The sequence below is a fragment of the Clavelina lepadiformis genome, chromosome 2 (assembly GCF_947623445.1).
Source record: "Clavelina lepadiformis chromosome 2, kaClaLepa1.1, whole genome shotgun sequence".
Taxonomy (NCBI): domain Eukaryota; kingdom Metazoa; phylum Chordata; class Ascidiacea; order Aplousobranchia; family Clavelinidae; genus Clavelina; species Clavelina lepadiformis.
Genome location: NC_135241.1, coordinates 15,544,196 through 15,567,281, shown reverse-complemented (window position 1 = coordinate 15,567,281; position 23,086 = coordinate 15,544,196). Strand labels below are relative to the sequence as shown.

Below are 23,086 nucleotides of genomic sequence, written 5' to 3'. Positions count from 1 at the left end.
AATACTTCTGGAATTCTACTTCAAGCAATCGTAAATGTTCATTAATTTCCTGTTTGATTTGTGCACAGATACTCGCAGCTTTAAATCCATAAAGTTTTTCAAACATTACAAAGTTGCCCTGATGACTTTTCAATTCCAATTTTGTATCTTTTCTACAAAGCTACACAAAGTGTCTTAAAATGTTGGGTGTTGCAAAATGTTTGTATTAGGCCGTTGCAGTCTCAAGTTAAACTTAATCAATTGTTTAGTAATATCACCGAAATAAGCCAGACCATGTAACCATGTTTTGTCACAGAAGAGGTTGTTCAAGGTATCTTTCTTTACCATTTCCAAAAACAGTTTGATTTCAACTCTCAGCTCAAAGAAGTGATCAACAACATTCCCTTTCAACAAAAAAAGTCTCATGTTCACAGTTCATTTCTTTGCAATCTGTTTAAATAGACGAGAGGTGGTGACGCTCTTCTTGACAAAATTGACTATTTTTACTACAGAATCAACGACTTTCTTCAAAAAAACTTGGAAGAGTTTTGCAGGCGAGTGTGTATTGATGTATCATGCAATGTACTCCTCTAACTTGAGGAAATTTTTCTTTAACTTTCATTTGTAAATCATATACATACGCCACAGAGTTTTTCGCACTGCAAGTCTTCCGTTTCAAAAAAACTTAGAGATGCTGCCCATCACATTTTGAGAGGTGGCTGTAGTTTCCAAAGCATTACAACAGAAAAATTCCTTTTTGAGGTCTTCCATATGTTCATATCAGACAAAAAAACAAAAGCTGCAAGCATGATGCAACATCTGTGGATTCATCGAGTTGTATAGAAAACATAGGAGAACATTTGATTTCATCCATAACTTGCTGTTTGATGTCTGTTGACATAAGTGAAATGTGTCTTTTTATTCTGTTGGTAGATAAAGAAACCTGCCTTTTTCTTTTCGTTTTTTCACCCAAAATCAACTTCACCATCTTCAAAGCACAAGGCTTTACAATTGTTTCACTTATCATCTGAGGCTTTTTTGCTTGAAACTTTAAAAGCCTGTATGCTACCAGTGCTTTGCTGTTGAAAATATCCCCATCATCCAGTTTTTGCTGTTTCACATACAATTCATGCCTTTTGAAAAAAGACAAGTCTTTTTCCATATGCTCTGGGTGTTTCTGCTGCATGTGACACTTAAGCTTTGATGGCTTCATTGCTTCATTGCTGAGAATAGCATAACGTAAAACGTATTGCGGTTTTTCCTTGCTATGATCTGACACTGAGGTAAAGTCAATTTTAAGATAACTTTTCAAGTACTATCTTGATTTAACCATACTGGGTAATTTTTAGAAAACAAAAACTACTTTGCAACTACTTGCTAAAAATTGTAATTTATCAATCATGTTGCAAACTCAGAAACTTTCACGAACCCCCTGAAAACGCTTTGCGGAAGGACCCCCGGTTGAGTACCATTGAGCTATGCTATAAAATGCATATAGAAATTCTTCACTGTTTGCAGGCACAAATAAAACATTTGTTGATGAAAATGACACATCCGTTTTGTTAGTAGTTGGGTTTTTGTGTTACGTTTCGTTGCCTATAAACACTTTTTGACTCTTTGTACAAACAACCTCTTTTTTATTGGGCTTAAGTGCCATCATCCCACTTTCTTAACATAGCTACACAACACTTTTCAAGGTCATAAATTTACCTATTACCAGTACTAGTATCGACTGTTGTTTAAGCTGTATACAATTTGTCTTTGCTTATTTTGCTTAATTCCATTGCACATTTAAAAGATTAAGTTCCTCCATTACAAAAAACACATCAGTATTAAACAGCTACACCAACCTGGAAAGAACTGACAAAACCTTTGGATCTTGTAACATTGTCTGAATAAAAACTCGATATTTTTTATCCACAATCTCAAATCTCAGGGCTTCATTTTGAAATTTTTCCACAAGATTGGGCTCACCACGTAACACTTTATTTAGGTACATCCATTTGCCTTGACAGGACACCCATAAGGTTATAATTTCAACAATCTAAAATATCGGAAAATGTTTTTAGCATATATCACTATTGTACAAAGACCTCAAGTGTTACGTTAACTAGACAGCCCTAAGGAATATAATAATGTAATCAACATCCTGTTTATAATACGCACTTAATATGCTAGCATTCATATTTATTTTATACATTCGAACAGAAACCTGTTGCAAAGTGTCACTCCAGATTTCTGCATCTGCTTTGACTTCTGCAGCATGATGTGACTGGAGCATGCTTTGCAATCTGACATGACTTTCAGACAAGTCCTTCAAAAGATCTTCAACACCCACAAGTATATAGGTCTCACTGTCCTTTCCCTGTCAGATACAGCAATGATTATGTTAACAAATGTCTTATGGAAATCCATAAAAATTGTTACCCTATTTAAGAACAGCAACAAACTTGTGGCAATATATTGTACCTGTGGCACTAGCTTAGATTTTCTCCGAGACATGAATTTGCGACGCATATATTTAGAAGTAGCTTGGGACTTCACCTGTCCTGTAGCAAAATGTTTAAAATAAAAAGTTTAATGCAATTGCATAATAATATATCTAAGTTACATACTTGTGCATAATGCTTGCATTATGTGATAAAAACACAATAAATTTACTGCACATGTGCACTACCGTCATCAGGTTCATAATCATCAGTGGCAGGAGCTTTGACCATATAGATATGCTTCGCAAGCTGAAACTGACGATTTTCCCACTGATTTTTTATTTTTCTAATTGTTTGTTCAAGGGCATATTCTGCAGATGCGTTTTGGTAAACCTAATATTAAGTATAAAAAAATAATTGTTTTAAACTATTGGTTCTGTTGTAAGTTATTCTTTACAGAAATTCCGTTCTTATACAAATGAACAGTAATCATAAACATCAAAATTACAAGATGTTACAACAACTTCATTTTGTTACCAACCTGGTTAATAAGATCAGCATGGCTTGATGGCTTATATGTAAGCAATTCTTCAACTGTGAATGCCCAACCTTGTTCATAGGATTGGCCCATTCCAGTAAAAATTTCCTTCCAGTGTCTAGTTTTCATAGCATCTCGGGATAGACGATGCAGTAAAGGAAGTTCTTGTAAAAACTTATCTAGGGTCTACCAACAAAATCGCATAAAAAATCAAGCTTATATGTAAACAAAGACAAAGTCTGATAACTATAACCAATAATACAATTTTTCAACAGAATCTAAAATCGTAAATACTTGTATCCATGTAGTAAGCACTGCATCATCATTTGAGAGATTTTCTTTATACACTTCACTCAATTGCTTCCATTCAGAAATTTTATTCATAGCATTTTCAGCATTAAATTTTCTAATAAAAGTAAAAAAAACGTAAAGCAATCAACCAATTAGTTATTCTGCAAGAAAATATTGCAGAACACTTACCTGAACATTGTTGCCTTCCAGTCATCCATAGTGTAACGCGACACATGAATACATTTCAGCAAATCTCTCCGCATATTCATTTGCTGGGCATGCATGTGTAAATCTTGGAGCGGGTAAGGTTCACCGCACACTGACTCGTGAAATCGACTAAACTCAGCTAACTTGCTGTATACATCTTGGAACTCCACAATGTACTGTCCAATCAGGTCCAACATCTAGTTATGAATATCATTTTAAAACGAATAACTAACAAAAAAATTATGTTTTGGAGAGGTAGACATCTTCTTGTTGATAACAGCCACCAATAACCAAATTCAAAAACAAAATTACAAGGTAATGTATGCGATGCTCTGCCTGTTGCTATATGCACGCACATTCGCATTTTTCTGTACACTGAATATGTTAAGATATATTTCCACTGCAGCTTTTGCTTCACAAGTCATCACTAACATATAAACATAAATCTTTGCGTTCAATAATTTTGTTACTAAATAGTTTTTACTACCATCATCCAAGCATTACCAATGATAATTTCTGAACATTCACTGGTTACTTGGATAGTCACAAGGCTACCATGAATTGCATGCGGTGATGTGAAAAGAAAGAAAATGTTTGCTCTGGTGTGATTACTTGTTGTTGCGCTGATGTGTGGCAATCGCATTCAACATACTGTTGTGATTGAGCTTGACTGAACTCACTAATAACACTATAAGGGATGTGTGGCTAACTCACACCCCAAAAGATGTCAAGAACTTTCAAGTATCAAGTATATTCATTGCTGAGCTACGTAGACTTTACGTTTGTGGTAATTTTTGAATCTGTATCAGCAAGCGAGTTGCTACACTACTTGTAGGCGAACCCAATCACTACAGTACAAACAAAATCAAGCTATACTGAACATAAATTACGTTACTGCAGGTAGATACAAAAGACGCTTTTTTTGCAAAGCACATCCTTTGTAAACCTACTCTTACAAAGCTAAAATTAGTAGAAGTATGCAAATAACATTGCAAAGAATAAGCATGTCTGTTTACTTGAATTATTATAAATCTTACCTCCTTGCAGTCAGACTTAGGATCCATAATATCACCACTAGATGCCTGTTCAGCAACAGATAAAGCTTTCGAGTAATGAACTTGAAAAACTTCATCGATTTGTTTTAAAACTATTGGTTTCTGGTTGTTAACAAAACTAGTCGCATCTTTTAGCTGCAAAACGAGATAAAAAATCAACAAATAGCTCTTAGAAATAAATTTTATAGATTTATTCAGTCATTAACCATGCTTCAATTTTTACTTGGAACAAAAATGCTTCCCATGATGATTTTACTCTTTCATCCAGTTTTTCTTCTTCTTGAGTAAGTTGCCTATAGGTCATTTTGACAACTTCATACAAAGACCTGGAAATATTGTAATAAGTTGATATTAAAATGGTCATGACTTCAAACTACCAAGAACGACCAAGCTCTCTAAGCATGTCAATTGACACTCACAGAAAAATGCTTTACATACAGTCTAAAAAGTGACTGTTTACAATGTCTGCTTAAATGAATAAAAAGTTTGTTTATACGTAAAACTCCCAGCAGTCACATAAATTTAACATTATAATTGTGAAATAATTATAATAAATTAATTATAAAAATTAATTAATTATAAAAATTAATTAATTATATATATAATTAAAAAAAATTAATTGTGAAATAGTTTCAATGAAGAATACTGCTGTTCGGCAAATAGACAAGTTCAATACCTCAAATGCATCAGTTGACATGCTTGGTCTTTCTAGTATTAATTATAACTTTAATGCATAATACTTACAGCAGCTAGTAATTTACAACAGGAATACAATTGGTAACGCACTTATGTAAATAGTTGCAGCAGGTTTTTGTTTCTCATTACAAACATTTTCAATGCTGACAAGTAACAACGTAAACTAAAAAAGGCCAAATGTAAAGAAAAAAGGCTGTGAAGTCAGAGCAAGAAATGATTTGTTGCCAGCATGAAAAGCAAAGTTACGAAATCGTTAACACGTCAAGAACATTGAAGGTTGAAGGAAGCAAACAAAAAGATTAAAAACAGATCTTTTCTTCATAATATCTGCCCTGCTCTGCTTGCGCTACCATTTTTAGAACTGAAAACGTTTCCAGCCAGAAGCAAGACGTCTGCTTGCAACCATGCGTAAAACTTACTAGTGATTTTAATTCATTGATAATTAAGCATAATCTAAAAGAAAACATAAAAAGCATACCTAACATATGAAACAGTATTTGCCATTTGATCTTTGTGTTTAATTGATTCGGTCACTTTTCTGGCATAGGCAGAAAATGATTTCATGTTAGTTTCTTTAACATTTAGGACTTTCAAAGCTTCCTTTATTTCTTGAGTAACATTCTCTGAGAGCTGCTTTGCATGTGTCACCGCCTAACATAAATTAAATTTCCATATAAAAACATATAGACCTAATAAAAATACTGCATTATGAAAACTACAAGCATTGACATAACGTATGAATGTTTATACTCATGCACAATATGCTAAATGATAAAAATACTGATTTTTCAATTAAAAGATTCTTTTAACTTCTTTTAATTTTACTGCAGTCCACACGGCAACTATAATCAACATCACTAAAGAAAAATAAAGTGAGAAAAGCATAAATCAATCTAAAGTTTATCAGATCAGTCAGATTTTTATTTCACGCAAAAATATAATTTTTGCACCAAAAAATTTTTTTTTATTCAAATAAAAGATAGATGATTCTATTAGAATAAGAAACCTATGATGCTATTTCTGGTGAAATATAAACTGTATGATTCAATAACATTTACATTTATTTACACTGTGAGCTTATCAGTTTGGATCATTGATTTTCCAACCTTTATAAAAGCTAAAGAGAATGAAAGGCTAACAAAAAACTCATAATAACCTTACCATAGTAATCAGTTTCTTAAAAATTGCATTAAGAGCGGGGACAAGAACAACATTGGGCTGTGTACATTGAACAAATAGAAGCTTGTTTGATGTCAGTAATGCACGATCCATATTTTTAATCTAATTCAAGAAATTAAAAGAGACTTGATCATTCCTGTGTGAACAACAGTTTGCGTATAAATTCATCAAATACGTACTACTGGCTTTACATCCTTTTAAGAAATTAAATCCAACACCAGAAATTTTTTCATGTTATAGTGATGAAATGTATATCTTTTCCAAATCAACAAACCTTTTCAATCCAGTGCTTGATTAAATTTAGTTGGTCCTCAAGTTGCCTAGCTGAACGACCCTTCCATTTTTCAAGCTCCAGTTCATTCCAAGTTGAAGTAAACTTTCGAATGTCATTAAGCCAGGCGTATTCTTTACAGAAATCATTTACTTCAGACACAGCGATTTTGACCATCTCTGTTTGCTTAGCAATGGCAGCAGCAATCTATATGATTAACGTTACTAGAAATTTCATGCAGGTAGACTTTATCACTGTGTTGCTAATATATTTTAGCATGAAAATATTTCAAAGAATATCAGGTTATATGTAGTAAATTTTAAATTAAGTACAACCTCAGCATCCTGCAGCATTTTTTCTTTGAGCTTTGTTTGATCAATCGGACTAAACTGACCCATTATTGCTTGGCCACCGACCATCAAGCCAAGCGTTCCGTTGCTTGGTGCCTTGACCAAATCAGGAGTCTTTACTCCATCTTTATTCTCATTTTTTGTTGGTTTGCCACAAGGTAAAACATCGGGGCTAGTCAAACCTGATGACAATATAGATCAAAATAAAAATCACAAAAAGACTAAGCTAGCAAATACGTATACACATGGTGTGAACATCACTAGAATCATACAAAGGCAAATGCAAAACATTGCCTATTAACTTCATTTTGACAAACACAAATGTGACTCGTCCTTCTACCTATGCCGGTGTCGGTAATTAACTGTAGGTTTTCAGGGTCCAAACTTGCATTCTCCAAAGAGTTAGTTTGCATCTAAATAAGTGAACAATCATACAATCAAACCACATAAAATTATTAACATTTAACGAGTAAGTAATATGGATTATTACCTAACAAAAGAAACGATAAGAAACAACTTCACCTGCATTCCTTTTTCAATGTTTGGCTGAATACTGCTGCTACTTTTTACTGATTGAAGATCAGAATCAAAACTCGTAACTGAAGACTGATCAGATATATCTGGTTCTCTGGACGATCCAGAAGAACCAATGGAAGGTGGAGCTGACCTGGGCCTTTCCGGGATGTTCATGGCTGAAAAAGAGTGCATAGAAAACACGCCATTGCACATCACTTCAAGTATGTCCTCAATTGCTGCAGTCATCACTGATTTAAACCTAAACAACATTTAAATATTAGCACAAATAAACTTGGTGAAAATAAAACAGAGAAATATGTGACAAGTAATGAAAACATTGTTAGGAATATATGAAAGCTAAATGTACTTCTCTAAAGATGGTTGCATTTCTAAGCAGTGTGTCTTCCGATCAAACACAAATTTTGTCACAAACACGGATGTCATTACTTCTATGTCGTCAACTTTAGAACTGTTTGTTTCTGATTCACAGGAAAAATAAATAAATTCATTTGTATGTTTATTTGAAATTGAAATGTGTATGTGGATAAGACAACTACGGCATCAAATACAACTTAAATTCATCAAGGGAGTGAAATTATTTAATAAAAGTAACGTTGTGCGTTTTAGTTTAATTCAACACCTTTTACTGTAGTGTGACTGCTGGCTACAAGAGAAGAAGTTTCGTCAGCAACGTCTTCATCTTCATCTTCATCTTCAACAGACAGCACAGATGAAACAAATCTGAAATATAAAGCTGGTGGTAAACAGACTTAATAACAAAAAGAAAACCCAAAAAAAGTGTTTGCATCTATTGATTAAATAAGGTAAGGATTAACCACTCCGATAAGGAATAAATTACTCTGTAATTGCTATCCTTGCTAATGCTATAAGATGGACTGATATGGCTTGATCAACCAACGTGACAAATGATGGTAACTGAGATGTTACTTTTCTTGCTTGAACCAGATTTTTATCCCTTGCCAAGCGCTTGCGGCGTTGGACATAAAGTGATTCTTTGCTGAACAATGGCTTTGTGTGCTTTGCCTAAATGAAATGATGTATTGTATGGTTTTATTTTTCTTAAAAGCTTAAATAAAAAAGGCAACAAGTTAACAATATACAGATATAAAATTTGTGGTGTACTACCTGACGTTCATAGTACTTTAGCTGTTCAAAACAGGCCTGTTTAGTGGTATCAACAACTTTCTTCGCATAGCGAAAAAACAGTTCCAGGACATTTTGTGCATCTAATTTCAATCTAAATACAAAATAGGCAATTTAAAATAAAAAAGTCGATCAGCCATAACATTAGTAAGACATTATAACCTGTGTATGTCAGCTTCCAAATCACCAATGCCATATTGAAATTGTTGAATAGGCTTTACAGGTAAAAACTGAATCTCTGAGAGCTCATTGATTAGCCGAAATATGTGCAGAAGTGCTGAGCCAAATTCAGGAACAGCATGAAGCAAATTATCTTTAATTTCCCTTCTGATTTTGTCATATTTTCTCCATTTGACATTAGCATGCCATCTAAGCACCAATATATAAGTTGTTAGTTTTGTAATAGCAGTTTGCAAAGTAAACACCATCATTGCAATGGCAAAAACCGAAAGAGAAAAATTATTTTTTGCAAGAAAAGTACAGTAATTTAAAGTCAATAAATGTTTATGTATCATAATGAAAAACCTTCTAAAAGCTTTTGTGATAAGGTAATTTCTGAAGAAGGGAATTCCATTAATTGCTGTCCATAGGACAGCATTTTTGTTCCATTCAGCAAGGGTGAATGTTTCAGAGTGGTGTCCATCAGGGAATATATGCAACACTCCAAATGAAGAAAATATAAAATGCTCAGGATCAATGCATTCTCGTGGCACTGATATCAAGTCATAGGGTCTTGAAGTAAAAACGTTGTAATAACATGAAAAGATAAACAGATACCCAAGAACTTCTACACTGTACAGATACCTAGAAAGTAAATTTATCAAAGGATTTTAAAACCAAATGATACCTGTGATATCTCACCTGTAATGTCTATTTTTTATCAGGTTGAAGTAAATAAACTTGACTCTATGCATATGTTTATGTTTCAGAAATAATTCTACTGCTTGACGGCCACTTATTGATAAACATTCTTCTTTTTGTTTGTGTTGTTTCAATTCTTTTGCAGATTCTTGCATGTCCTCTTCATTAGAAACACTTGAGCTGTGGATTAAGTGTAGTTTTACAATATTACCACATTATTTTGGTAAAATACATATTACAGTATAGTACATATTTTTCAAGAACATAAGTAAACACATCGATTAACTAGGAAAAAAGTTATAATATCGTATGTAAAGCATTTTACCTGGCATTTAATGACGATTAAAAAAATGTGTATAATAGAATATGATAGATAGTAGATATAATAGATAATAACAAAGTCTGATGTGACCTAAGATATATATTGGTGACCCGACCCCAAAAAAGTCTATATGATATGATACCTGACAGCATCCTCAACAGTATTTTCAAACATAGCAGGAAAATCTACATCAATCGCAGCAACAGTCATGTTTTGTGTTTCTTTCCAGCCAGATTCCCTTGTAATAGTTTCTAATGCGACATTTCCGATGCATTTGCTAATGAAAACAAGCACATCTATCACTGATGATTAAATAATATTTAGTATAGTGCTAGCATTTTTCTGCATTTGAACTAAAACAACAACAAAAATTTAATGTTAGAAGTTTATTCTAAAAAATTCTCGTTTCATCCAACCTTATATTGCTCAAATACAAAGGCTTTGGTTTTATAAAATTAGCCGGATCTTCACCAGTTCTAAGCAAAGAATAAGGGTTGTTGCCATTAGGTAAAGTAAGACTTCTTTCCACCAGGCAAGGCTCTGCAAATTTTGTAGTTTAGGCATATGATTCTCATGGTGGAAAACAATTTACGTATATACTTTAAAAACTGCACCACACGCTTCATAAAAACACTGTAAAACCTGGTTGACGTGATTTTAAGGTTACGGCTGGGGACTGTGACATCCCAGGAATTTTTTTGAACCTTGTAGAGTTTATTCCAGACCCTTGCTTTCCACGAAGATCAGAAATGGTGTGTGGAAAAACCTACAAAACCGTGTGTCTAATCTAGCATATATCGTTATTACTTAGCAATAGTTTACTCATCATTACAATGCCATGTTAAATAAAGAACTAAAATTGCTTTACATTAGCTAAATTTTCAATCACAGGAACATCAAAGAGTCTTTCCATATTAGAGTTGTAATAATGATAGATGCGCTCAGCATAATGAGCCATTGCAGATATGCGAAGGAACTCATTATATGGTTGAATCAAAGCAAGGGCATGATTTAATTCCAGCCAAGTCTGCAAAAAAAATACTGGATCTAAATTTATTGCAAACAAAATTACATTTTTTTGAAATTAAAACTATTTGATGAGTACCATATTGAAACAAGAATGGAATGTGTATAATATTTAAATTCAATAATTTGGTAGCACCTTCAAACAGTGATGATAACAAGGTTTTTAGTCGAGTCATTAGTCAAGTTTAGTTCCAAATCATAATGCAGGCCAAATCACAGCAAGTGGATTACAATACTATGTTGCTAACTTGCTATCAAGAGGATCATGTACAATTGTAAGCTACATATATAATTTTTGAACAACTCAAACTAACTAACTACTACTTGTTTAATAATGCAATCGGTTCCATTATTATAGACTAAGTTTATAAATTTCTTCATCAATTTAAACAAGCAGACTAGTTCAAAAATCAACAGAACTTGAGTTATATGAGTCAAATTAAAAAATTCTACAAAATATTATTATGCGTTTTAATGACATAGGCCAAATCAAGTCCAAGATCACATCAATCAATCAATTATAATTAATCAACCAAAAAGACAAACTGATTTGAGTCCAAGTAATTTTTTACATTATTTCAGGAGATTTGTATTTGTCTATATCAGTGGTTTTCAACCTGGGCGTCGCGACCCCCAGGTGGGCCGTTTGCCTTTTCTCTGGGGGTCGCGAAGACGACAATTAAATACCAATCACTATTACAAGAATGCGAATTAATGACCATAAAAAATTAACTGTAATGATATTAGTGAATATTGTTGACAGCGAATGTTCAAACAGTTGAATAAAAGTTGAATGTTCAAACAGTGAACAGCCAGGAAGCAAGTTGCAAGGTAGACAATTATTTTTGCAGCAGATGATAGCCTAGGCAAGCCAGTGTAGGCTTACTATTGAGTTCCCGGTATCAATCATAGGTAGCCTACGGTAGCTAGCCGAGCCTGGGGAAATTTCAAATGCGGCTGTTAAGAGCAAGGTAACATTTGCTGAGTACTTTTTACAACAGAGTGGTATCTAAATTTATGTTATTTTTAATTATATTTTTTGTGCTATTGCGCATACACAAATGTATTGCATATGCCTGAATCAAAATTTTTGGAAGGGGGTCGTTAGTTACATTGGGTTGTTAAAATGGGTGGCGGTATGAAAAAGGTTGAAAACCACTGGTCTATATCTATATTATTTCCACTTCAAAAAAAATGTGCCAACAGAAATACTGCAAAATTACCTCTTTCTTTGCATTTGGCTGAAGCGCGGAGATCATTAACTTTGTGAGATCTTTGGACAGTTCTTCAATATCTTCATGATGAGGTTGACCACTATAAGTTATTGCATAGTCTATTTTTTTTCTTAATGGACCATTCCACTGTCCTCCAGGGTGCCACGTTCTGCAAAAAAACAAATCAATTAAGATGTATCATAAATAATACAACATTAAGTAGACAGATAATACAACATTAAAAAACTGAACAATAATTTAAGTCGAAACACTAATAAGAGTATTACTACTACTACTACTACTGGTAACAAACAATTAGAAAAACTAATTGATAAAAAAATTTAATTTAATTGAAAAGGTCTAAATAAAAGTCAATCTACCGCAGAGCATTTCCATTAGATCCATAAATTCCACTTGGCTGAGATATACTTGGCAACTTTGGAGAAGATGGAATAAACGGCACATTATCTTGATAAGATGTCATTGTTTGTAACAACAATCACCATTAATAAATCGATGTCATTATTCTTTGCAGCATATTATGCAAAATTTACTTAGGAAAAATTCTTAAATTAAGGTGAACATCACACAATTAAATAATTCCTGTTACAAAAAATAGAATTCATTCTACTTTTACGTATAGCATATACGGTTAGTTATTAAAGTTCAATTTCGAAAAGTAACTGACATACAGAGCAACTTCGACCAGAATGCCTGAAGTTGCCTAACTTTGACCAGAAGTTTGTCTCGCAAGCAGAAAATAGACATTAGACTTTTGTACCTACCATAGTGGAAAGTTATTGTGGAAATCATTGCAACTGCACCCTTGAGATTTTTCAAGACTGTGTTTGGTGCATCCGAATGTTAACTTTAAGGAAAAAGTGTGTTTTCTAAAAGAAAGAAGACATTCACTTTTGTTCTTCTGTTTTTATCTTTCTTAAATGAAAATGAGCACAGTTGATGTCTTCTTTTTTTAGATATCGCACATTTTCCACTAAAAAAGAGGGCCCACAGTGTTTAAAATGAGGTTGCAAAATGCATCTAGTTGCACCTATTTAAGCATGGTCAACCCAAATTTTGGACATCTTGCACCCCAGAGATCTTGTCGAAAAGTGTCATGCTTTCCATCCTGGTACATACACAATGTAACAGCACAATACGAGAGACAGATCCTTGGCATTGCGAAAACCTACACTTTTGAAATTGTGACTACAAACAAAAATTCTGCAACTGTTTCATCAGTCGCAAAACAAAATTGGCACCTTATACATTAAAAATTAGAGCTTGACTATTTCACTGTAAGTAGGCCACGCCTGTTGTTAAAGATAGGCGGTTAGGTTAGGAGAATGGGTATGCAAAAAGTTGATTTTAGCTATTTAAGGTTTTATTGGAGTTAAATTTAGGTAAAGTTTAGGTTACTATTTTATAACATTTAAGTTAGGTTATCCAGAAACTGTTAAAAATAGCTTTGAATGCACATTTTTTCCAGTGAAATAAAAGCGTCCAGATGAAACATATGCAGCAACAGAAAACAAACAGTTAATCTTCTTTATCAAACTTCCATATCTCAGCAAAACTTCCAACCAATCAAAAACGAAAGTTGCTGCTTTATCAAATTGAGGCTCCAACATAAAACTTGAATTCACACAAAAACGATTAATGTCAGTGGATTTTTAGGCCATAGTATATACCAACTTAAATATTTGTGTTGTGCATAAAATAAACTTGCAGAAAGGATGAACACAAACCCAACAACAAGTCTGAAGTAGCCAAACATTTCCACGAACATTCTAAATACAAAATAGACTTCACTAAGCTGGATCAACAACTTTTCAAAATCAGAAAATTAAAACAAAAATCGAAAGATCTAGCTTATACAGCAGACAACTGCCACATAATGTCGACATCCAAATTGCTTCTTTATTTCTTTTTACCACTTTTATGGACTGTTTTATCTTGAGTTCGGCAGTTTTTATATAGTTAGCTTTTCTCTCCGATAATCTGCCTTTGTACACCTAGCAACACTAAACTGGTATTTTAAAATATTAGGCCTACTTGTACCTCGCCAGTTGAAGAAAAAAACAACCAAACTTCAAAATCCATTCAGATTCAAAACTGAAATGAATGTTTTATTTTTCAAAAATCGCAAAAAAATCCATCGCGTACATACCCTTAATGCAATATTAAAAAACATGGTACATAAATTCGTTTCGAATTTCAAAAAAAAATACCAGTAAATGCCGGCAATTCTATGCTTTATCGCATGAGCTGCTAGCCTTGTTCTGCACAAGCGGCAAGCGCTGCAAGAGTCAAGGTAACCAAGGAAACATGCTTTAGTGGAAATCAAAACACATGTGGCCACAAGATGACACTAAACAAAATCTTGGCGCACTTATTTAAGTTTGCCATTAACTGGGCGGAGCGAAAGTTAGGATGCTAACCGTTGTAGTTATAGCACAATAAAACAAATGCTCACGAACAATTAACCAGCAGAAAAAAGTGGCAAAGCCCAAGACTTTAAGACAGGCAAGATAACAATAATAGAATTGTGCTATAAGATGGTAAGTTAGCATGGCCACCAAACCGACAAAATAATTCCTAACAAACGTAAGACCAAAATAATATAAACAATGAAACAACTACACTGTTGGAAGATGTAAAGGACATGTTCGATAACATTAAAAACACAGACATTAATCGTCGAAAGAAATATATAAAGTGACATGGTTTGATTGAAATGACAATGAATATTTTTGTTTTTCAGTTAATCTTTATTTTAAGTACCAGTATGACAAATTTTACAATTCGCTTGTGCACTACTTGTGTGAAGTATTACACAAGAAACATATCTGTCATAAAGTCCGCATATGCTGGCGGTAATTGTTTGAATATGAGCGAGAACGATTGAAGGTTGATAACTTGTTTTACTTCTGCTTCGATGGATGAGTTCTCATTTCTCAAATTGCGTGACTATGCTGTTAGTTGCTTGATTCTGTCTATACAAATTACTAAATTATAAAGTTCCCATTTTATTTATTATAACACAAAGGTTTTCACCTTCGGGCAAAGCTTACTGAATGTTACATAGCGCTGTAATAACCAGTGAAATCGATCACATGAAAAGGAAAGATTGTAAACATTGCATCGATATATATATGGCACACCAGTGCAAGCGAGGTAATTTATCTGACGTCATTAAGGAGAACTCAAGTCTGGTAAACAACTGAATTACAAGATCCCAAATTAAATTTCAAACATCTCGAAAACAACTCGTGATTCGTGACGTAATCGTCACACCAGAACCAAAAATTTGGCAATAATTTTTATTAGCAAACATTTCAAGATTATTTATAACTTATTCTCAATGTTCAATATTCGGTATCGTTTACTTTACAAATTGCTTAGTCTATTGAAAATGAGTTAAGAATAAACTCGAAACGTATGCTAACAAAAGTGATTGGTAGTTTTTAAGGTCACTTTGATCCTAACTACTATTATTGTATCGTTTATTTTTCGCCATTAACTGTGCAGAGCGGAAGTGTCGATGCTAATCGTTATAGTTATAGCACAAAGAAACACATGCTCTCGAACAACTAATGAAGAGGAAAAACTGGCAAAGCTCGTAGGCTTAAAACATGCACGATAACAATAACACAATTGTTCTACAGGCTAACATGGTGGGTTAGCATGACCATTGGTCACCAAACCCAAAAGATAGTTCCCAAATTTAAAAAATTTGTATAAAATATTACAAACAATGAAAAGAATGTTGGGAAATGTAGAAGACATGTTTGCTAGCATTAATGACATTGTTATCAACAACTGAAATGAAATATACGAAGTAGCGTAGTTTGATTACAGTGGCAATGAATATTTTAAGGGCACAACAAATGGATGATGAAATAAAACTTCACAAAGAAACTCCATCCCAGAGACTGGAATCCCGTTTCTGTGGCCATATGAGGAGGCGGGGTCCTAACCGAAAGCTGCAGCCTGCTGTTTTCCAATAGTACCCTGCTATTGGTTGCTGCTCAATGATTGACAGGCTGCTGTTGGTGACGTAACACCAAGGCTGCTGACCGTGACGTAGCCGATAGCAGCCTCCCATTGTTCGAGTAGTAGTACTCTGCTTCTCTTATTAGAAAAAAAGTGAACAAAAGGATTGTTTATATTCATTCAAGTACTCAAAGTTTAATTTATATTAACAAAGTAGCCTGTGGATATTGCAGCACACATTGATTTGCTTATAGTAAAAGTGACATTTATTAACTTACCACCACAACGTCGGATGCTTTTGTAGTGCTTTGGGAAAAGATCTTTGAAAATAACAAGCTCAACAAGCTGATTAACCATTTTATGCACTCTTAATCCCAAATGTATCACAAAGAACTTTCAAATGCTGACTTGACTTCTGTAAGTATACAGCACATAGTGCTGTAGCGGCCTGGGTGGCATTTTTAATACCATTACATAATTCTTGGAAAAGAGCTTTCCAGTTATTTTTAATACCATTACATCATTCTTGGAAAAGAGTTTTCCAGTTAGTGATTTGAGTTTTTTAATACCATTACATCATTCTTGGAAAAGAGTTTTCCAGTTATTGATTGGAGTTTTGTTTTTTGATAACATTGCAATTATCGTTGGATATTTTTGAAAACTTGCTCTGAATAACTTCGTGTGAAAACTCGTTTTAGTACGTTATCAGGTCGTTTCAAAACGCGCCAGTTTTAACTGAATAAAACCTCCATTGCCAACGCATTCTATGCTCGAACTTCTACGCGAGAAATCGCCAGACGGAGAGATACAGAGAGTTGTACGACAGTACTACGCTAGTCATGGTGATTGCAACTCAATAGACATCTTAAAGCAGTGATACTACTATGTTCTTGATTATGCGTAATATTGAGAAAGTGTACAGCACCTACAATAAAAACCTTTTCTAGTAAACTATTTCTGTTGTAATATAAAAACTTTCGGCTGACAAGAGGTTAGAGAATTCTAACCGCACGCAATAATAGAGTCAGACAATTAATGCAACAGGTAAATTAAGTCAAAATAACATAAGTTAAGACCGATAAACTCTGCATCTGCTGCGTTAACCTCTGCAGTGCAATAAAATTATAACACAGACAACCAAAAATTTGCAAGTTGCAACGCATAACAACATGCAACATCATACTAACAACATCCTCATTTTAGCCTAAGTCTACATAAGAAACCAAATTTTTCACTGCCCACAGTCAAAGGCGAAAAACAAACAATATAAAAAATAAAGGCTGCCGCACTCTTTAACCGGAAAAAATCGTGCGTCGGAAGCTATTTTTCACAGTGTCTTGTTAAAATAACACACTATACAACTATGCACTAACCTAAATCTACCTTCTGATGTACATCTAACTCCAATAAAACTTTAACTGGCTAAAGTAACCCTAACCGCCTATCTTAAAAAAAACAGACGACTTCACCTATCCATACGTTGAGGTGAACTATAGTAAATTAATAACTAAACAATACAAAACAACAACTTGCCAACTATTGAGCACAAACCAATAGCTGGTTATTATTTGAAAACGAATTGTACTTTTCCTTACAACCCCTGCCTCTCTAAACCACTAACCACCAACTCCCTGACGTCACCAACAATAGGGTGGAATACTGATCGGCAACCACCTGACGTCACTGATAGCAGGGTGCTGATGAAAAACAGCAACCTGCCATTGGTGACGTCATAAAGACATTTTAGCATGTGCTCAGTTAGAACTCTTATTGCATGATGTTGATAATAATGACATTGAAGATTAGTTAGATTACAGATTGCTTTCTTGGCGCCAGATTTTTGCAGAGATATTACGGTGGCGTTTTAGGCTAGGCTAGCATCGTCATTTCTCTTATGTTTTGTGGATTTAATTAATTATAGGTTTGTTGTTTTAAGCCAATTTTCGACTTAGTCCCTTTTCCCGTTAATTGGTAAACGCTAATAAAATGTTGTACATGAATTTTACTGTATGTATATACTTAGTCTCTTGGAGATTAATGCTCTCGTTTTTGCATATCATGTGTCCTGTATTGTGTGAGTGCATATGACAAATACTTATATTTCAATATATTACTTGCATGTCAGAGAAACAAAACGATTGTTGTTATATTTCAGATAAAATGGGTAATTTATTTGCTTCTAAAAAGAAACCAGTTAGTAGAATAACAGAACAAGACAGAGCTATTTTAGAGTTAAAAAAGCAGAGAGATCAGCTTCAAGGTTATCAAAAAAAAATTGAAAATGAACAAGAAAAACTGAAACAACTAGCTAAACAATGCTTGAAAAATGGCGAAAAAGATAAAGCAAAGTTAATCTTGAAAAAGAAACGACGACAAGAGACATTACTTAAACAGACGGATGAACAGATTGACAACCTAGAAGTAATGGCTAATGATATTGAGTTTGCCCAGTTGGAAAGTAATGTTGTGCAAGGTCTCAAAGTTGGAAACGAATCCCTTAAAGCCATGCATAAAATCATGTCTTATGAGGACGTTGAAAAGATAATGGATGAGACCAGGGAAGGAATTGAATATCAACAGGAACTGGATGAGCTTCTTAGTGGTTCTTTAACCCCAGAAGATGAATCTGAAGTTTTAGCCGAGCTAGATGAACTTCTTGGAGTAGAAGCAAAACAAGTGGATCTTCAACTTCCAGATGTGCCATCTGAAGCACCTCCAGTTGAAAAGCATGCTGAAAAACCCAAGAAACAACCTACCCCTGTTGCTGCTAGCTGACATTACTACCTTTGTCTTGAATTCATGACTCATGGCTGTCATGAAAAATATTGCATGCCAGATGTAACATTGAAAAAAGGATTCAAGTATCATATTTAATCTTGTACCGGTACGGAGTTTCTAATTATATTTTGTCAAAATTGAGTTATTTATTATATGTATTTTTTATGACTCAGCTTTCAAAGTGCTGTTTATAGTAAGTTGAGGTATGCTTCTAAAAAAGTCTCTTGTTACAACAGGACATGAGGAAGTAACTTTCGGGTGCTTCCAAAATATACAGATTTGCCTAGGCGGTTATCTAAATTGTTTGGATTGATTATTATAGACAGACGAATTGCTGTTTTGGCACAGCATGCTGAAATGTCAATATTGGGAAATGTTAGAATTTAATTCGTAGACAGCTTATGAATAGATGCATCTGAGTTTTTAAGTGGTTGTACATCAAAAAATTTGTACTGGGGCTCTTTTTTCCATATTTTTTAAATTCTGTTTGTTCATTTTAGTTATAAATTCGATCATATAAGAGCTAGTAAAACTATTAGTTACTGTCTACTGAAATCCTACATTGTTTGTTAAAATTATTTTACGATTGAACTAATAACTATAGCCATAAAAAATTCGAACAATTCAAGCTGTCCAAGCATGTGGTTCAAGTGAAGTTCGCAATATTAATCATGCTCCAAGCATACCAATGCCTTAGGACCCTTGTGACTTTCCATTAAAATTACATCAAATTGTGATTTTCCATAACTCTTAATATACTTGGAAGTAATGCTGAAATGATATAGTTTGTTACTATGTTTGCATAAGTATAGTGAACTGATATGATTACTTTAGTACATTTGGTGATATACCATTAGTAACCTTTGTGTCGTGTTGTTTATATACTTACGTTGTGCATTTCATTTTAAAATATTACTACAATTATCTTCCCTTGGATCTTTGGTTAATGTTATATTAAATTATCGTATCTTTATAACTGGCACTTTACTGGACATTTTATTGTTGTTAGTTGAAACGAACATGTAACTTGTTTCATGTATGATTCCACTACATTATACAGTGTTTCAGCTAGTGTTGATAATTTTGTTTCACTCTTGTGTTTGTAGGGCTTTTTTGCTTGGAGAGTGGTAGCACATAATTCTGTTTTCATTAACCATATTATTAGAACAGTATACAATGGAGCAAACAAACATGGAGCCTGTTGAGTGCACTACAGCATCACCAGAAGTTTCTTCGACATCACGTGCAAGAAAATTAAGCACCAGCAACTTGGACGTGTCAGAAATACCACCTAAAAAGAGACGACGTTCTTCAGTTCGCAGACGATCTCTTGCCGAAACATTGCATTGTCTCATAGTTGAAACGAACGAAAGTGAAGATGTGGAAATTTTAAATCCGAACAAGAAAATATGTGAGCAATCAAAACATCATCTAACTATGTCAGAGGAAACAGCCAATATTTCTTCGACATCAACTACAAATAAGCAGGCACCTCGTGTTCTTTTGATGCCCGAAGGTAATTATGCTTTGGAAAGGCTTTCTGTGTTGAATAATGAAGCGAAAACGTGGAAAAAACTTCTAAAAAAATACAAACGAAAAGAAGTAGATGCTCGATTAAAGACCATGACAGGTTTCAAGGATGATGACCTCAAAGCTGCCCAGAATATAGATGAAGATACTTTGCTTGGTTATAAAGGATTATCAGAGAAGGTTGATTCAATGGAAAAGAGATTTCTCACAGCAGCGAAAAGTGTTTCAAATTGCATACATAAAGCTCATGCTATAAGAACACAACAAGATGCATGGTTACAGTCGGTTCTAGAAAGGGAAATGCAAGAATCCCTGCAGCAATATGCATCAATTGACCCAAAAGATATTTTATGCGATATACTTAAATATGATCAATTGTTACTACAAACTACTATCTGTAAGGTGACTTCTATTTGAGTTACCCATTTAAGAATTGTTTATGGAAAGCAAATACAGTATATTGGTGTTCTAAAATGTTTTATTAACTTTGTTTAAAAACATTGCTTGAAGGTTAAGCAAAGTGAAAACGGTATTGAACACATATTTCCATTGATTTTTCTAAGGTCATTTTGTTTCAGAAACGTAGTTAGTTGAGACTTCGTGTGTGTTTTTTATGTTTACAAATCATTTTAGATGTCACCCACTTTAGCAATATAAATTTCTAGACCTTTACGCTTCTGTGATATCGGTATATTCAAACTGTCGTATGCTAGTATTGTTGTTTTACATACATTTTTCATTTTCAACCAGTTTGAATGCCTAAATGCCATATATGTAAAGTATGTAAGTGTCTTCTAAAAATAAAAAGTTATATGTTGGTTTTTGTGGCATTATTTAAAACTCTTCTATTTGTGTATTACAAATATCAAGCTCTGTTATCAATGCAACATAAGTTGGCCTATAATATTCTTTGGTTGGAAAGCTCAAGTGTCCACATTTTTCTTTAAATCTGTTTTTGAACATAGAATGGTCATAAGACGAAATCTGGTTAATTGCATATCCAATTTGTTTAGACATTTTTATGCGATTATTCAGTGTATGCGTTTAAGCGATTAGCTTTGGAGAAAACGTTAATCATGAACAAATGACTGTGCATTCTACAAAACTCCATTCTAACGAATTCATGCAAACGTCGACACGTATAAAATAAACCATTAGGTACTGCTTATAAGTTTCTTAAAACAAAACTGTCGAGTCAAAAATAGGACAAGATTTACCTGCTAGACCTAAAGGGGCCGTATATTTTACAATTTTGCGATTTCAATCAAGTATTGGACGTTCTACGTAACGGTTTAAGAAAGTGTGTTCGGCCAATCAGTGTCCGGTATTCTTTTTGAGTACGGGGATGATTGTCCCTAGTAAACAGCTGTTGAAAACAATGGCCATGGTATTGCCCCCAACATAATTGCAAGCACACAGAATTGCATCCACCCGCATTTGCACACGTTCGGGCTTTGGGACTGCAAGAAACAAGTTCTGTAATATATCAGAAATTACGATACGTATGTAGGCCTGCTATGGATAACAGTTCAATGATTTAGGTAAACATATTTAGCCTAACAGGTGGGTTATACGCATAGATATAATATAAACATTATATCGTTTATGAACGAATTGCAACCACACGCAACTGCAGGATTTGCAGCCATATGGAATTGCACCCACATGGAAGCAGAGACGTACCTAGGGATTTAGCGCCTTAAAGTTTTAGACTGTCCATTCTCCGAAACGAGTTTTCCAACAGCAATTTTTCATTGATCTGATATGCGCTTGAACCTTGTTTGAAGACCAACCAATTGGGTGGCGTCATGTCACATCGTTCGCTCCTCACACAGTTTTTTGAAAACGGTTTCGCCAATAACTCATTAATGAAAAAAAATAGAGACATTTCGTTTACATTTTCGGAATCAGTGTATTTTTAGAAAGTAAGCTGAAAATGACTGCAGTACTCTCTAAAATGAACTTTTGAAAAATAATAATTGCTTAAAAAGTACAAGGACAGACAAAAATTGCTTGGAAAAAGGTATCGCTTCCGAAAACGTACCATAAATGATAAACAGAGTACGATTTAGACGCGAATTAAACCTTTAAGTCTGTTTGACGTTTTGCTGAAAAGCATTGACCGTCCACGTAATTGAAATACCTTTTGGCCGAAATTTAACCATGATTCAACTAACGTTATTTACGTCGTAGCGTTTGTAGGCCGGCTGGCGGCTAACGTTTGACAAGTTGTGAACAATGATGGAAGTCATTACAACTACACTATTTTAACAACGTCTTTCACGAAAAAAATATATAATACTATGGGAATTAAACTGATAAGTGGAAAGAATACAAGAACGTTTTGCTTAAAATGCCATGGTTTACTTATGAGTAGGGCAACCAAAAGTCAATATGGTCAATTTTTTTTTACCTGCTCAGAATGCTATGAAACAAGCACAAAACAAGTTTCAGCTTTGTACGACGTGTGGTATAGAAGTTATTAGGTCAGATAAAGTCAAAATGTTACGTTAGGTCAAAATACGGTCAAATTGTTTCGTTAGGTCTTTTTTTTAGGTCAAAATCTATTAAACTTGTAATTTTGTAACCATTTTGTAATATTATTCTTCCGTTTTTCTCTTTTCTTGTACCGCAAACAATTCCAGTCCCGCAAATTTTACTTAGAACCAAAGCCACAAAGAGAG

The 23,086-nt window shown here is 33.9% G+C and overlaps 3 protein-coding genes across 3 annotated transcripts in view; 1 reads left to right on the top strand and 2 right to left on the bottom strand.

The window, feature by feature from the left end:
- LOC143445311 (dynein heavy chain domain-containing protein 1-like) overlaps positions 1-12,695 on the bottom strand; it is a 38,232-nt gene extending 25,537 nt beyond the window's left edge. Inside the window, exons 1-28 of the mRNA XM_076944333.1 lie at positions 12,479-12,695; positions 12,108-12,267; positions 10,727-10,885; positions 10,501-10,624; positions 10,275-10,398; positions 10,001-10,135; positions 9,537-9,716; positions 9,201-9,407; positions 8,838-9,044; positions 8,658-8,769; positions 8,371-8,555; positions 8,152-8,252; positions 7,879-7,990; positions 7,518-7,770; positions 7,336-7,408; positions 6,981-7,177; positions 6,649-6,852; positions 6,357-6,476; positions 5,674-5,846; positions 4,723-4,825; positions 4,482-4,634; positions 3,427-3,641; positions 3,241-3,352; positions 2,950-3,132; positions 2,657-2,801; positions 2,449-2,528; positions 2,192-2,344; positions 1,830-2,023 (exon numbers count right to left, since the gene is read on the bottom strand). Of these exons, the coding sequence (XP_076800448.1) occupies positions 1,830-2,023; positions 2,192-2,344; positions 2,449-2,528; positions 2,657-2,801; positions 2,950-3,132; positions 3,241-3,352; positions 3,427-3,641; positions 4,482-4,634; positions 4,723-4,825; positions 5,674-5,846; positions 6,357-6,476; positions 6,649-6,852; positions 6,981-7,177; positions 7,336-7,408; positions 7,518-7,770; positions 7,879-7,990; positions 8,152-8,252; positions 8,371-8,555; positions 8,658-8,769; positions 8,838-9,044; positions 9,201-9,407; positions 9,537-9,716; positions 10,001-10,135; positions 10,275-10,398; positions 10,501-10,624; positions 10,727-10,885; positions 12,108-12,267; positions 12,479-12,582 (4,268 nt within the window). The 5' untranslated portion in view covers positions 12,583-12,695. The remainder of the gene's footprint in view (positions 1-1,829; positions 2,024-2,191; positions 2,345-2,448; positions 2,529-2,656; positions 2,802-2,949; positions 3,133-3,240; positions 3,353-3,426; positions 3,642-4,481; positions 4,635-4,722; positions 4,826-5,673; positions 5,847-6,356; positions 6,477-6,648; positions 6,853-6,980; positions 7,178-7,335; positions 7,409-7,517; positions 7,771-7,878; positions 7,991-8,151; positions 8,253-8,370; positions 8,556-8,657; positions 8,770-8,837; positions 9,045-9,200; positions 9,408-9,536; positions 9,717-10,000; positions 10,136-10,274; positions 10,399-10,500; positions 10,625-10,726; positions 10,886-12,107; positions 12,268-12,478) is intronic.
- Positions 12,696-15,688: 2,993 nt separating this feature from the next.
- LOC143446405 (uncharacterized) lies at positions 15,689-16,611 on the bottom strand. The gene is made up of 2 exons (XM_076946022.1): positions 16,373-16,611; positions 15,689-16,232 (listed from the first exon to the last, which is right to left on the bottom strand). Exons 1-2 carry the CDS (start codon positions 16,449-16,451, stop codon positions 16,009-16,011), a joined length of 303 nt encoding a protein of 100 aa, XP_076802137.1. The 5' UTR covers positions 16,452-16,611; the 3' UTR covers positions 15,689-16,008.
- Positions 16,612-17,918: 1,307 nt separating this feature from the next.
- LOC143446509 (charged multivesicular body protein 6-A-like) lies at positions 17,919-19,978 on the top strand. The gene has a single exon (XM_076946166.1). The coding sequence runs from the start codon at positions 18,213-18,215 to the stop codon at positions 18,867-18,869; it is 657 nt and encodes a 218-aa protein (XP_076802281.1). The 5' UTR covers positions 17,919-18,212; the 3' UTR covers positions 18,870-19,978.
- The last annotated feature ends 3,108 nt before the right edge of the window (positions 19,979-23,086 follow it).

Excerpts from the sequence above, each read along its gene's own strand:
- LOC143446405 (XM_076946022.1), bottom strand. The coding sequence starts at position 16,451 with ATGGTTAATCAGCTTGTTGAGCTTGTTATTTTCAAAGATCTTTTCCCA. Across the intron at positions 16,233-16,372 it reads AAGCATCCGACGTTGTGGTG|AGAAGCAGAGTACTACTACT; the intron begins GTAAGTTAATAA and ends TTTTCTAATAAG.
- LOC143446509 (XM_076946166.1), top strand. The coding sequence starts at position 18,213 with ATGTCAGAGAAACAAAACGATTGTTGTTATATTTCAGATAAAATGGGT.